The sequence below is a fragment of the Phascolarctos cinereus genome, unplaced genomic scaffold (genome assembly GCF_003287225.1).
Source record: "Phascolarctos cinereus isolate Bilbo 61053 unplaced genomic scaffold, phaCin_HiC Scaffold_4;HRSCAF=312, whole genome shotgun sequence".
Classification (NCBI taxonomy): Eukaryota; Metazoa; Chordata; class Mammalia; order Diprotodontia; family Phascolarctidae; genus Phascolarctos; species Phascolarctos cinereus.
Window position 1 is genome coordinate 126,915,894 of NW_027555847.1, and position 13,964 is coordinate 126,929,857.

Here is a 13,964-nt window from a genome sequence, read left to right on the forward strand (position 1 = left end):
GGAAAGCAAGCTAATAAGCATTTATATAGCGCCTATTATCTGCCAGGCTCTTTAGAAGTATTATCTCATTTCATCTTCACAATAACCCTCAGTGGTAGGTGCTATTATTACAACAGACCTGACTTGCCCAAGGTCACACACGCAGTAAGTGTCTGAGGCTGGATTTGAACACTGACTGCGGGCCTACGGCTCTACCCCCGGCACCACTTAGCTGTCTCTAATATACGAAGACTACGATAAATAAGTGCCATGAGGGAGGGAGAAGTAAATGGTAATGTATAATAGGGTGTGTACAAGTATGTAAAGGACCTCACAACAACCTAGTGAGGTAGGTAGTTTAGAAGGGAAGAAAACAAGGCACAGAGAGGTAAGGTGACCTGCCCTGACTCACACAGCCAGGAAGTCACAGAGGTAGAATTCGAGCCCAGGTCTAAATCCAATGCCCTTTTTCCCACAGCTACTCTGGGGAGCTGGATCTCTATGCGCTGGAATGGCCCGGGGGCTGCACTTTAAGGAGTGGGGACTTTAAGCCTGGAAAGACGAGAAATTTCTGCAAGCTGAAAGCGGGAGAAGGAATCCTGCGGAAGCCTGGTTTCCTCTAGAAGTCTGCCTGGATTTCGCAAAGGAGCAGCAGCAGCAGCAGCCGCGCCACCGCCACCACCACCACCATCACCACCATCACCCCCACGAGGGTGGGCAGAACCACCCCCTGCTGCTCTGCTCGCTGGGTCGGAGAGGACCATCCGGAACCTCCCGAGCGGACCCGGAAACACCCGAGTGTATCCGGAAACACCCGAGCGGACCCGGAAGGAGCGACGGGCTGCAGCCTGAGAGTGCGAAACCAGGGTTTGAGCTCTGGCAATGGCGGCGGTAGCGGCAAATGCAACTGCAACTGCGGGCGAGGACGGGCAGCCGCAGCCACCGGCTGGTACGGGAGGGAGCGAGCGCCTGTGCCCTAAGAGGCCGGGAGGCTGGCGACTAAGGGGAGAGGACGGGAAGAGAGACCCAGGAAAGGGGATAGAGTAGGAAGGGAGAAGGGGGCGGAGCTTCCCCGGAGGAGGGGGGGCGAGAGAAGGGAGGGACCCAGAGGTGGCCGTTCGGAAAGGGGCGGGGCGGTGAGTTGAGAAAAGGCACGTGGGTGAAGGTCAGGCAAGGAGGTGGGACAGAAGGGGAAAGGGCGGGGCTTATCTTGTGGGAGGGGAGTGGGTGGGACTTGTGTTTTGGGGGCGGAGCCTTGGGGAAAGTGGGACTTGAGAAGGGGTGGGGTTTCGGCAAAAATATAGGGGGAGTGGGGAGGTTGCGAGAGGGGAAGGGTGGAGCTTGTGTACAGTGGGTGGGGCTTTGAAAGAGAGGTGGAGTTTGGGGGAAGCAAAGCTGGGGAGTAGGTGGGACTTATGGGGAAGGGTGGAGCTTGTGGGAGTGGGTGAGGCTTTGGGGAAAGGGGCCTAGTTGGGAAGTGGGTGGGGCTTGTGGAAAGTGGGTGGGGCTTTGAGTGAGGAGCCGAGCTTTTGTGGGGAAAGGGATTCCTGGGGAAAGGTGGGACTAGAAGAGGAGTTTTGCTGGGGAGAGGGTAGGGCTTATGGAGAGTGACAGGGACTTTAGGTGAGGGGTGGAGCTTTGGGACTTGGAGCCTAGTTGAGATTGGGGTTTTGAGTGATAGGCACAGCTTTGGGGGAAAAGTGGGGCTCCTGCAGAGGGAGGGTGCTTTAGAAAAAAGGAGCATTTCTAGGGAGCAGATGGGGCATTTGATAAAGTTGGGGTTTGGGAAAAGAAGCATAGCTAAGGGGAAGCTTTGTGTAAGGGGTGGGACTTGTGGAGAAGGGGACTTGTAGGGATGATGTTGGAAAGAAGCTGCTTGTGGAAAATGGGAGGAGCAGGAGTAAGGGGGGAGGATCAGGCACTTGGAGAGAGACCTGCTGGGGAGGTTAGGGTCTTCCATTGTCAGAATGGGGCTTAAACGTAGGTGGGAGGCTTGGGGCGAGGGGATTCTCAGTGAAGTGACCTTTGCAGAACCAACCCCAACAATGACAGGCGACAGTTGGGAGGCAGAGGCCGGAGAGCTGGGAAAGCTGAAAGCCCAGCTCGGGGCAGCCCTGGCAGAGATGGAGAACATGAAGGCGGTGGCGGAGGTGAGTGAAAGTACCAAAGCCGAGGCTGTGGCCGAGGTCCAGAGGCAGTGCCGGGAGGAGGTGGCATCCCTGCAGACCATCCTCAAAGGTGAGGCTCTTAGCTCCTCTTCCTTGTGACACTCCCCCCCCCGCTTTTGAGGGGAGCCCTTCAGACCTCGACTTGAATATTCCCAGCTTCTCCCAGAGTCTCTGTCTTCCTCAAACCCTCATTTTTTTTTCTCTTCCTTGACCCTGTTCTCCCTCGTCTTTTATGTAACTCCTTCCTTAGCATATGTCCTAAGTAGATGGTTTCTCTTGGGCTGTAGATATAAAAGCAAGTACCTTTATGGTGGCTTTATAGAAAGAAGTGCAGTTACTGATATGTATATAACCAAAGGTATATAGCTAAATGACTTCATAAATATTATCTCATTAGATTCTCACAGCAGCCTTTTGAAGTATTACCTGTGACTTTACTGAAATAAATCAGTCTTTATCAGGACTTTTATCACTTTACCAACTGAAATGCAACCAGTTTGTAACTTAAGAGTCTTATTTAGAGCTTCCTGAGCCTCAGAGAAATTATGGGTCACACCGCTTGTGGTCACACAGCTAGGAAGTATCCAAAGCTGATTCCAAAGCCAGATCTCCTCCAAGTCCAAGTGGAGTACTCTGCCCTCTCTCTTATGTAAAGTTGCTTTTGACCTCAAGAGCTCAGATGAACCCGAAAGAACAAGGCAGAGGTCCTGCCTTGTTTCAGATCAGATCTGGGCCTTGCAACTAGAGGCTTGAAGACCATGTCCACACTGCTAGCTTCAAGCTGTTAGTAAATCAAAGTAAACTTTGGTGAACCCTCAAGGCCTGTAAAAATGGAAGCCATTCTAGTCAGCCCAGGAGACTCTACCCAAACCAAAGCCTTCAACTTACTTTTTACATGACTGCCAGAACCTCTTTCCTTTTCATGTCTTCAGCCTTTGTTGCTGGTCTAATCATTCCTCAGAGGGGATGTAAGAGAGCTGGACTTGGAGATAGGAAAAACCCAGGTTTAAATCCTAATTCTGGCATAAATCTCACCTCAACCTGTTTCCTTATTTGTTAAAATGTAGCTAATAATACTTGTATTAAAAGTCTCACAGGATTGTTGTGAGATTGAAATAAGATGTATGTAAATAACAGTTGTTTCTGTTTTGGCCAGAAACCCTGAGGGTCTTCACTTCCCAGATCTATTTTTTTTTTTTAAAGAGGCCATTCTTTGCCTCATTTCTTATTAAGCCTTCATCACTGAATGGGTGCTGCCCCTGTCAAACTGAGACCTGTTAAAGACCTTAGGTTGTAAAGGCCAAAGTCCCCCATACCAATCTGGGCCATCTCCAGTTGTCCTGATCCATATCTGGCCACTGGACTCAGATGGCTATGGAGGAGAAAGTGAGGCTGGTGATTTTGCACAGCTCTCCTTCGCTTAAATCCAATTTGCTTGCATGTCATGGCATCACTTCCCTGACATCATGGTCCTCTTCTAGAACCAAGGACCAAACAGCAGCAGCAGCAGCAGCATGTAAAGTGCCTTGTAAATTCAAAAGCAATGTATGTCTGTCAGCTGTGATTATTATTGTTTTTATTTGGAGATTTCTGCCTGCATTTTGGCAGTGTCATTTCGGTCACTAGCTGTTTGATTCAACTCTAATCCAACCCCCCTGTGCAACCTTAGGCAAGTAGGTACCTTCCTTTCTGCCTTTTTTCCCTTCAGGGTTCCTTCCCTTTTAACCCCTGGAAGTTCCTTTTCACTCTTACATACTGTCACCTTTGTCCCAGGGCTCCCTTTCTAGCACTTCCTCCTTTCGCCTCTGGTACCACCAGAGTATCCAGAGATACTCTTTTCTCATCCTCCCCTCTATCTCTTTACTTTCTCCCTCCAAGTCCTGTTTTCCCCAATGCATCCTCTTTTCCTTGGGACCTCCCTAACCTTCCCTACCCCCAGGCCTATTCAGCCATTACAAATGAAGAGAGTCGTTCCCCCTCAGGGATTTTGAGTTTGGCTGGCCCCGTTCCACCACCCACTTTCATGGGATCCCAACACACAGAGCTAGAAGGTACCTCAAAGGCCATCTCTCTAGTCCAGGCCCATCATTTTAAAAGTGAAGGAGCCGAAGAGGAGTGGCTTGCCCTGGCTCACACTGGTAGTGAGGAGAAGAGATGAAATCTGGCCCCAAGTTTCCTGGGTTCTTTCCCCCACTCCACACTGATTTTCTTTCCTTCCTTCCTTCAAGACTCCATTAGTAGCTATGAGGCTCGAATCTCTTCTCTGGAGCAAGAGCGGAAACAGCAGTTGCAAGACCAGGAAGCGAGAGAAAGGGAGCTGAGCCGGCTGAAGCAGCTTCTTTCTCGTTCTCACCCTCTGGACTCCTTGGAGAAGCAAATGGAAAAGGTTGAGACTGGGGACTCCAGGAAGCCTTTGGGTATCGGGGGGGGGGAGCATAAGAGCCCAGTTTGTAGAGCTTTGGGGGAAGAGAGAGAAGCTTGAAGGGGAAGCTCCAACAGAGCTTCATTATACCTGTACAAACCCTCAGCTAGGTGAGGTGGAGGAGAAGGGCACAGGGATGAAGCTTAGAGAAGATCCAGTCCCTGCACTCATAGGGCCTTCAGTCTAGCAGAGGGTAGGGCCAGAACACACATAACCATCTTAGGTGATGTGTGGCACACGGGCAGCAGAGCCGGTGTGTCAGACGCAAATAGAAGTGGGGACTTTAATCTGTATGTAAGGATTCCTGCAGCCACAGCATAGTGACTTAGTTTTCAATTTTACTGTTATCTAGCTTTATTGTAGTTTTACTTCTTTTGCTAAGTATTTCCCATTTGCACTTTAATGTGAGGGCAGTGTGTTTGTTATCTGTGTGGTAGACAGTACAAGAGGGTACCTGCCAAGCAGGTACCGTGTGAAGTCTAGGAGGAAAGTCATTACTAGCCAGCAGTGTCCAGGAAGGCTTCCCAGAGGCAGTGACATTGGAGTTGGGCTTTAACAGATTTGTAGGAATTCAAGGGTGGGTTGGGCATGGTAGTGGGAGAGAGTTGCCAAGTGCAAGGGTACACAGTAGGCAGATGATAGTGAAAAGAGTGCTGGATTTTGAGGTCAGACCTGGACTCACATCTAATTTTGGATACCTAAAAGCTTTGCGACCATATCAGTCTTTCAGAGCCCCAGTTCTCCCACCTGTAAAATGGGGATAATATTTTAACTTCCTTCTTACAATCATTGTGAGGAAGGTACTTTGCAAGCCTTAACGTGCTCTCTAAATATAATCAGTCACAAAAGGTAATAAGACAGATGAGGAAGGGGTCAGATTGTGGAAGGCTTTGTGCGGGGCCCAGGTGTTTGAACTTTATTTGGTAAGCACTGGGAGCCACTGGAGATTTCCAAGCAGGTGGTAATCAGGGGCAGGTGGAGGAGGAGGAGGAAGTTGGGTGGGGTTAGGTCACTCCTTGGTGATGAACTATCCCATCTTTCCCTGTCCCTAGGCTCATGAGGATTCAGAGAAGCTTCGGGAGATAGTGCTACCCATGGAGCAGGAGATTGCAGAACTGAAGGGGAAGCTCCTAAGGGCGGAGGAGCTGATCCAGGAAATCCAGGGAGGCCAGGTGAAGGAATGAAGGACTGTAGGAGGACTTGGGGGAAGGTGGGCAGAGAGTTCCGTACAGGAAACCCAAAGGAAGCCTCACATCCAAACTTCTCTTCTTCCCTTTCCCATGTCCTTAGGCTCGTCCCCATCCCCAGCCCTCTTTACATGGCTCCACAGAGCTGCTCCCTCTGCCCCGGAACCCTTCACCCCCCCTGGAACCACCAGAAGATCTGAATGTGGATGGGGGTGCGGCCGCTGAGGTTTTTGCTCGGAACTGCGATGACAGTGCCTCGATCTCTTCCTTCTCCTTGGGAGGTGCTGGCAACAGCGCTTCCCTGCCCCGAGGACGCCGGGGCATGAGCCCTGAGCAGGAGGAGACTGCCTCCCTTGTCTCTACAGGGACCCTAGTTCCTGAAGGCATCTACCTCCCTCCCCCGGGTTATCAGCTTGTGTCAGACCACCAGTGGGAGCAGCTGCAGCTTGAGGTGAGGCGAAGGGGGTGATTACAGGAGCATGGAGACACAGGGGGCTGTGTGGGGTAGTGGAAGGAGGCCTGTACTGGGAACCTGGAGACCTGCACTAGGCAAATGACTTCCCTTCTCAGGGCATAAATTTCCTCTGTCAAGCGAGGCACTGGACCAAGTGATCTCTAAGACTTTTGCCATCTAGAATGTTATAAGATTTTTCAAGTGCCTTCTGAGTGTGCAGGCCTCCCTTCATCTTCTGTGTGACGGGGATTTCTGTGTCAGGGACGGCAGCAGCAAGAGTCTCTGCAGCAGCTTCAGAGGCAGCTCGAGGGCGCTGGGCGAGAACGGGATGAGCTCCAGGAGGCCCTGAAGCGGAGCAGTGAAGACTGTGCCAAGCAGGTAGGGAGCGAGCGGAGGCCACGGGTTCCTGCTGGGCTTCCTGCTTCTCTCCATCCTTGCTACCCTGGCGATGGTGGCCTCTTTGACATTGTCTCTCCTTGCCCAGGTTCAGGTGCTGCTGGCTCAGGTGCAGACCTCAGAGCAGCTTCTACAGACCTTGCAGGGGACTGTGAGCCAGGCTCAAGAGAGGGCTCAACACCAGATGGTGAGGAGACCTTGGGCTGGGGGCAGGAATTCAGGGAAAAGGGATGAACAGTCTGCGGAGGGGCTGGCGGCTTTCATTCTAGGTCCCCAAGCTTGGGCCCAGGAGGTAGTGTTGAGTAGGTAGTAGAAGTGTCTTAATGTGGGGTGAGTTAGGAGAGAAGCCAGCGGTGGGACGTTGGGTGGGGCAAGTCTTCAGGAACTGAAACTGGTCAGTATTGGGGAGTATTCCTGAGAAAAGTTCCTGAGTATCAGGGTGGGTTTGGACCTCAGGCTGCTGCACCGACCATAGGAGTGGGGGTAACTGAGCCCCATTACCCCCTTTTAATGACATCTCTCACCCGGCCCCAGGCAGAGCTGGCTGCCTCTCACAAGCGTGTTTGCTATGAAATAAAGCGACTGAATGAGGAGAACCAAGGACTTCGGTGCCGGCAACCCTTGTCTTTAGGCCCCCAGGCTCGGGAGCAAGAGCAGGGAGAAGAGGAGCTGCCGCTGCCCACGTCTGCCCTGGTATGGACAGAAGGGGGCTTGGGAAGGTAGGGGAGTCACTGTTCTCTGATGCGATTCCCAAGGTTGTAGGGAGGACTTGTTCAGTGACCTTTTGCCTTGGAGAATCTGCCCTGACCGTAAGAAACTAATGTGGAGAAATTGGGGAGAGGCAAATCAATCACTTCCCCCTCTGGGTCTCAGTTTCCTCATTGATAAATGAGAACAGACTAGTTGATCTCTCAGGTTCCTTCTAGCACTCCTGTTTTCTGAGGTATCCACTTAACCGGCTGTTTTAGTACGTGTGAGCAGCTAGTGACACGTCGTGACCTTTAACACTGTCCCTCTGCACCAGTCTTTGGCATCTTTCTTTTCCAGGAGCTGCAGCAGTTGGTACGGAGCACCCGGCAAGAAGCCCGGGAATGTCAGCGTGCCCAGGAGCATGAAGCCGAGCGACTGCGGATCGAAATTGTGACGCTGAGGGAGGCGTTGGAAGAGGAGACGGCCTCAAGGGCTGGTCTAGAGAGGGAGTTGAGGGTTCAGCGGGAGGAAACAGGTGAGGGGGCGGCCAACACAAATGGATCAGCATGTTCCGGGAAGGTGCCGGACACACCCAGGGAGGTGGAGAGAGAGATGCCAAGGGTTGACACCGTTTTCTTCTCCTTTTCTTCCATTCCCCTGTTGCCATGACAACACAGAGGTTTTGGAGGGTGAGTATAAGAAGGCAGAGGCTGGGCTAGAAGGGGGATGGAAGGAGGGAGAAGGAGGTGATGGGGGAGGTAATGGATCTGCTTTGACCCCCTGACCTCCCAGCCTCCCTGTGTAGCCTAAGGACAGAGATGGAACGGATCCAGCAGGAGCAGAGCAAGGTGAGGGCTTCGGACGGACAGGAATGTGGGAGGGAGAGGTTTCTAGGGGCAAGTTAAAGGGGTCGTCTTTCTCCCCACCCTCCCCAGCAGGCAGAGCAGCAGCTTCAGGCACCCTCGAGGCAGCCACCCCCCCCAGCTGTCAGCTGGACCGAGGAGAAGGTCTGAGCAAGCCGGGCAGGTTATATTCATGTGGAGAGGGAGACCCATGTCCTGGCTTTTCATACCCCACTCACACTCTTCTCTCCACCTGCTGTGGCCATAGTATGGGAATAGGGAGGTGGTGATGCTGTTTCCTCTGCCACAGGCTTGGCCCGTGCCTCCTTTTCTCTTCTTCCTCCCCTGTCCTGGTGGTGCCACAGGGGTGGAGGGTAGATGACCTGACGTCTAGGGCTACACATTTCCCTTTGCTTCCACCCCTACCAGGCTCAGCTCACAAACCTCCTCTCAGAACAAAGGGCAAAGGTGTTAAGGCTTCAGGCTGAGCTGGAGACGAGTGAGCAAGTACAAAGGGACTTTGTTCGGCTGTCCCAGGCCCTGCAGGTATGAATGGGAGCCCAAGTAAGGGTGTGATGTGGGGAGGAGTGTCCTGACCAGGCATCTACACTGAGCATGACTCCCTGCAGGAGGCAGCCCCTCCAGCCAGCTGCTGCCGAGAGAGAATCAAAGAGAAAAACAACGGCTGAGGCTTACATCTGTACAGTGACAGAATACTGGATGTCCAAGCTGGGCTGACCCTTTGAGCTGTAGTCCCCTTCCTTCCCACTGAGATGGCCCAAACATGAAGCAATTTACTCAGATTTACATAACACTGCCATTTTGTGATTGCACCATCCCCAGACTTCCCTTGATGGCTACTATAGTCCCCCAAGGACCAGGGAAAAGAGTCTTAGATTTATCAGTTGGGGGTGGAAGGGAGAGCTGAACACTTCTCTGCCTCACGCAACCCGTCCCCCACAGGTACGCCTGGAGAGGATTCGCCAGGCAGAGACACTGGACCAGGTGCGAAACATTGTGGATGAGACCCCCCTAAGAGATGTGAAGGACATAAAGGACACCTGAACACAGCCGGAGGCTGGGCATCAATACTTGCTGTCTCCCCTCCCCCCTCACACATCTCTGGGGAAAGAACCTGCCTTCTTAGACTCCGGCAAAATCAAGGATTTCTGGGGTTTGGGGATAATGAAACATAGCCTTCTGCCCCCTCAGGAAAACTCAGTCCCCTCCCCTGGGCCAGCAGCGGAGGGGCTCTGTCCCATCTAGTTCTTGCCCCCCCCCCCCGTAGCCAGTAATGGGCCTTTCTGCTCTCAGGGATGACAAGCGAGAGAGGGTCATGAGCCCTCCTCCCCCAGCCAAAGCCAAGAGCATGTTCTTGAAGCTCTTCCCACTAGGGCCCCCAACCCACACTGCCCTTCAGCCAAGACTGACACTAATTCAGCTTGTGAACCCTTTGGTCCCATGGACTGTTACCCCCCCCCCGCTCCCCCCATCTTTGTTGTAGCAGCCCTTCCCTCTTCCCACTCCCCTCTGCAGTGCCCTGGGGGTAATGGTGAAACCTCAATATGTGTAGGATGCATCCTGGCCACAGCCGCTTTCACGTGTGCATTACACTAACGTGCTCTCATACGTGACTTAACCAGATTTGCTTTTGTTCTCATACATGGAAGTCTAGGCCAGAGTTTACTCTCCTTTAATGTCAATAAATTAGCAGCTTAGAGGGTCGCCTTGTCCCTACAGCCCCTGCGGCAGGGCCAGTGGGTGGGTAAAAAGAGGAAGGGAGCCTGAGGTGGGAAGAGGGATAGAGGGTTGAAGTGGTGTTTTATAAACAGAAAAATGAAAGGGGGACTGGGAGGGAACAGACGGGAGAAGAGGGGAGGAATGGCTTTGGGGAGAGGATCCTGGGAGGCTGTGCCACATCACCCGCTGAAGATGTATTTCTCTACCAGGGTGGGGAGAAAGTGGCTGTGAAGGGGATTGGGGACCAGGGGGCTGGTTACTTCCTTCTTTCATCTTCTGGATCTAGAAAGAGAATGGAAAGGGATGAGTGAAGGGATAGGGATAAAGAGGGTTGGGGGAGAAAAGACTATCCACTACCCTAGTGTGATTTCTACCCACCTCTGCAAGCCCTGGGACCCTCTCTTAGAGGGACAGCACTCACCTGCAGGTGTGACCCTTTCTTGAAAAGGGGCTCATTCTCTGGATCCTTTCCCCCCTATGCTCTTCCCCTCTCCATACTCACCTCTCCCTGTCTCCATCTTTGCCACTTTCCCAGTCATCCCCCATGCATGCCCATGAGCAGCTCTCAGCCCTGCCCCGCTCAGCGCAGTGTAAGATCACAGAACTCCCAGGGTTGGGAGAAGAGGACAACCTCCAAGGAAGACCAAGGAAGTCCAGAACTTCCACAAAGTGCATCAGCAGCCCCATTCTCTTGGACAGCAGCAGATTAGGCTCCAGCATGGCGCAGCAGGCGCAAGGGACTGAAAGGATCAAGGGAGGTGGGAAGGGGCAGGCAGGGGACAGCAGCTTGGAGGAGATGAAGGAAAGGGAAGAGGAGGGTGATACCTGTGACACGGATTCAAAGAGATGAAGGAGGGAAAAACAGGTTACCCTACAGCCAGAGAGGACAGAGAGAATCGAGTTAGCGATAGAAGGGGGTAGAGGATGGGACTGAGACGCCAACAGTTTAGGGTGAGAGGACGTGGAGATTGGACCAAGGTTAGGAGGAAACAGAAGAAATAAGAGATCTGATTTGTTCCTTTGCAGACACAGGTCTGGTCAGAGCTTGGGAGACATATTTCCACCTGGAAAGGAAGATTTTTGAGGGGGAAGAGGGAGAGAGGGACATGGAGCAGCGCAGAGGGGCTGCACCTGCAGCCCTGGAGAGTTAGGGTCTCAAGGTGCTTGGGATGGGAGACAACTTACCCTCTAGGTAGTTCCGGGCAACAAACTTGAGGATTTCATCCAGACCGATGACAGGCAGTGAGATCTTGAGAACCATCAGCCATTGGGTTACATCCAACGCCCGCAGTTTGAAAATCATCTGTGGATGGGCCCAAAGTGAGCGACAGCCTGTGATACTATCCCTGGTCTGGCTAAGGGATCCCAGGAGGAAGGTCAGAAAACCCAACTACGTTCTTGCACAGGACCCAGGGCTGAGATCAACATCTCCACCTAGTCCCCGTGTTCTCTTCACCCCCTTGACAGCCCTATCATCCTTCAATGAACCCTGGCCCAAGGACCTGAGTCCAAGGGAAAGTAGATTACTTGTGACTTCAGGGCACAGGACTTTCTCACCGGTAGGGGATCGACGTAAAGGATAAGGAAATGGAGAGACATGGAGAGGCAAATGGAGCCAAGGAGCCAGATGTTCACCCAGGGGGGCATCCGAAGTAGGGACTGGTTCTCTGAGAGGCTGAAGTAGGAAGACAGCAGCAAGGGCAGTGGTGGGGAAAAGAACAGGGAAGGCAGAGGAACAATTCAGAAAAGTGGGGACAAGGAGGACAGTGTCCAGTGAAAAGGGGGATGTGGTAACGGGGACTCTAAAGGAGCAGCATCCTCACCTGTTGAGAGCATTGCACATCTCAATGGTGACCAGCACGGATAAGGCCATGGTCATGGGCTCAGGGGCTTCAAAGACCTCACAGTCCACACCCTCAAAGTCAGAATTTTCCTCTGTGCACTTCATGAAGTGAGTCTGTAGAGTGAAGTGAGGATCAGAGTTTGGCACTGGAGATAATTTCCTTACTGCTGCCTCAGAACACCCCTCTTTCTGATTCATGTGGTACAATCTCCCCTATATAATTCCCTGGGTCTGCCACCTTTCCTTTGTCCTCTTCTGGGGAACCAGCCCATCCAACAGCTAGCCATTCCCCTCCTCACCAGCTGGCTATAGGTGACACGAGGCCCATCATCGGCATACAAGAACCACCAAGCTGCTGCGCCTACTGTGGCTGCACCCACATAACCTAGAGGGAAAGGAGAAGACAGAAAAGGAAGGTTACAGAAAGGAATGGGGAACCAGCCAGGGTCGGGGGTAGGGGAGAGGGTGCGGCAATGAGAGAGAGATGGCTGAAGATTCAGAAGCCCAGAGATGGGCCATATGGGAAGAAACAGGAGCTAGAAACAGTGGGAACTGATGTCCCTGGTAGAAGTGGAGTTAAGCCCTATGGGACAGAGAAGTTCTCAAAAGGAGTTACTGACAAAGGATTGGGAACTGGTGGTGAGGGGAGAAAGATAGGGTTATAGGAGAAGGGATCCTCACCCCCAATAGCCATGTAGCGGAAGAACAGCCAGCCGCTAATAAGGGGCTCCTTGGGACTTCTTGGGGGACGGTCCATGATATCCAGATCTGGAGGGTTGAAGCCCAGGGCTGTGGCTGGAAGCCCATCAGTCACCAGATTTACCCACAACAGTTGTACAGGGATCAGGGCTTCAGGTAGTCCCAAGGCTGCTGTAAGGAAGATACTGCAGGAGAAGGAAAAGGGGGTGGTGGAAGTCAGTCACTCTGATTACCAGGCCTCTTCTTCTGAAGAAGAGAAGGACTTCCCTCTCTTTCCCCAGCTACTGCATTTGAAGATGTGCTATCTCCCCAGCTCTTGACTCTCCCCTCTCCCCCTCATGAAAGTAGCTCACCAGACGACCTCCCCAACGTTGGAGGAAATGAGGTATCGGATAAACTGCTTCATGTTGTTGTAAATGGCCCTGCCTTCCTCTACGGCAGCCACGATGGTGGAGAAGTTGTCATCTGCCAGCACCATCTCCGATGCAGTCTTGGCCACAGCAGTACCAGAGCCCATGGCAATACCAATCTCGGCCTTCTTCAGAGCTGGGGCATCATTCACACCATCCCCAGTCTGCAGGGTGAGGAGATGCATGTGTACTCAAAGGAACCCGGAACTGACCAGCTTCAGACAGCCGACACGCTACTCTTATCCAACTGCTTTATACGTCCCACTTCATTGTCCTCACCATATTCTCCCAGTTCCTCATGCCATTCCCTCACTCTCATTCTGGCTGTCTCCTCCGTTCCCATGGCTCTTCTCTGCACCCCCATCACTATAGTCTCATCAGAGGATCTGAGAGCCCTTTACCGTACCTCCCCCCAGGTCCCTGTCCCTCCCCCTACCTCCCCACTCTGCCCCCCAAGTCCTCACCATTGCAGTGATCTCATCGAAGGACTGCAGGTACTCAACGATCTTAGACTTGTGGGAAGGTTCAACACGGGCAAAGCAGCAGGCGCGGCGACAGGCGTCCCGCTGCTCTCCCAGGGGCAGATCGTCAAATTCCCGACCTGTATAGGCTCGGCCTGTCACCTCCTCATTCTCCCCGAAGATGCCAATGCGCCGGCAGATGGCGATAGCTGTACCCTTATTGTCACCTGTGATCATGATGACTCGGATTCCCGCATCACGGCACAACTGGATAGACCCTGTGACCTCTTTGCGGGGTGGATCCAACATCCCCACTACCCCAACAAATGTCAGATCCACCTGAGAAGACAGAACAAAAGGATTCTGAGCTCAGACAGAAATGTAAGGGGAAACAGAGATAGGAAGTAATTCAGGACAGCCATGGGGAAGAGAGTTCCCCGACCTAACAAATCCATCTGAAGAATAGTTGGGTGGAAAACTAGTACATCTTCCAGAGAACCCAGATTTACCAGGGGGGCAGAGTGAGCATGAGGATGGGAAAATGGGGGATAAGAGGTGTGACACAGGGACACAAAAGTTAAACAGAAATGTCATTCACCTCCAAGTCTGTGCTTTTAATAGTGGCTCAGAGGGTGGGTCAAACCAGGAGAAAAGTGAAACTATGTAGGGTTGG

General features: G+C 52.5%; 2 protein-coding genes across 11 annotated transcripts in view; one reads left to right on the plus strand and one right to left on the minus strand.

Moving 5' to 3' along the window:
- Positions 1-9,858, plus strand: RABEP2 (rabaptin, RAB GTPase binding effector protein 2). Of its 5 annotated transcripts, none has more exons than XM_021006887.2 (15): positions 3-367; positions 458-928; positions 2,011-2,217; positions 4,376-4,533; positions 5,622-5,741; positions 5,860-6,207; positions 6,472-6,588; positions 6,695-6,793; positions 7,141-7,299; positions 7,654-7,831; positions 7,974-7,985; positions 8,089-8,144; positions 8,235-8,303; positions 8,568-8,684; positions 9,102-9,858. In XM_021006887.2, exons 2-15 carry the CDS (start codon positions 862-864, stop codon positions 9,201-9,203), a joined length of 1,809 nt encoding a protein of 602 aa, XP_020862546.1. In that variant the 5' UTR covers positions 3-367; positions 458-861; the 3' UTR covers positions 9,204-9,858. The 5 variants fall into 5 exon arrangements, with proteins under 5 accessions (XP_020862550.1, XP_020862546.1, XP_078008664.1 ...); XM_078152538.1 differs by having other exon boundaries at positions 4-367; positions 8,232-8,303; XM_021006891.2 differs by lacking the exon at positions 9,102-9,858 and having other exon boundaries at positions 1-367; positions 8,232-8,322; positions 8,568-8,655.
- The window catches only part of ATP2A1 (ATPase sarcoplasmic/endoplasmic reticulum Ca2+ transporting 1), a 22,370-nt gene continuing 18,221 nt past the window's right edge, over positions 9,816-13,964 (minus strand). For 4 of the 6 annotated variants that reach the window (XM_078152535.1, XM_021006883.2, XM_078152536.1 and 1 more), the window contains 8 exons: positions 13,295-13,630; positions 12,774-12,994; positions 12,403-12,605; positions 12,021-12,106; positions 11,702-11,835; positions 11,436-11,553; positions 11,064-11,181; positions 9,816-10,160 (listed from right to left, as the gene is read on the minus strand). In XM_078152535.1, coding sequence (XP_078008661.1) covers positions 10,135-10,160; positions 11,064-11,181; positions 11,436-11,553; positions 11,702-11,835; positions 12,021-12,106; positions 12,403-12,605; positions 12,774-12,994; positions 13,295-13,630 — 1,242 coding nt within the window. In that variant the 3' untranslated portion in view covers positions 9,816-10,134. Of the gene's footprint in view, positions 10,161-10,703; positions 10,750-11,063; positions 11,182-11,435; positions 11,554-11,701; positions 11,836-12,020; positions 12,107-12,402; positions 12,606-12,773; positions 12,995-13,294; positions 13,631-13,964 lie in introns of those variants that run through there. The other 2 variants (XM_078152537.1, XM_021006884.2) reach the window with 2 other exon arrangements.

Excerpts from the sequence above, each read along its gene's own strand:
- RABEP2 (XM_078152538.1), top strand. The coding sequence starts at position 862 with ATGGCGGCGGTAGCGGCAAATGCAACTGCAACTGCGGGCGAGGACGGG. Across the intron at positions 4,534-5,621 it reads TGGAGAAGCAAATGGAAAAG|GCTCATGAGGATTCAGAGAA; the intron begins GTTGAGACTGGG and ends CCCTGTCCCTAG. Across the intron at positions 7,300-7,653 it reads CGCTGCCCACGTCTGCCCTG|GAGCTGCAGCAGTTGGTACG; the intron begins GTATGGACAGAA and ends TTTCTTTTCCAG.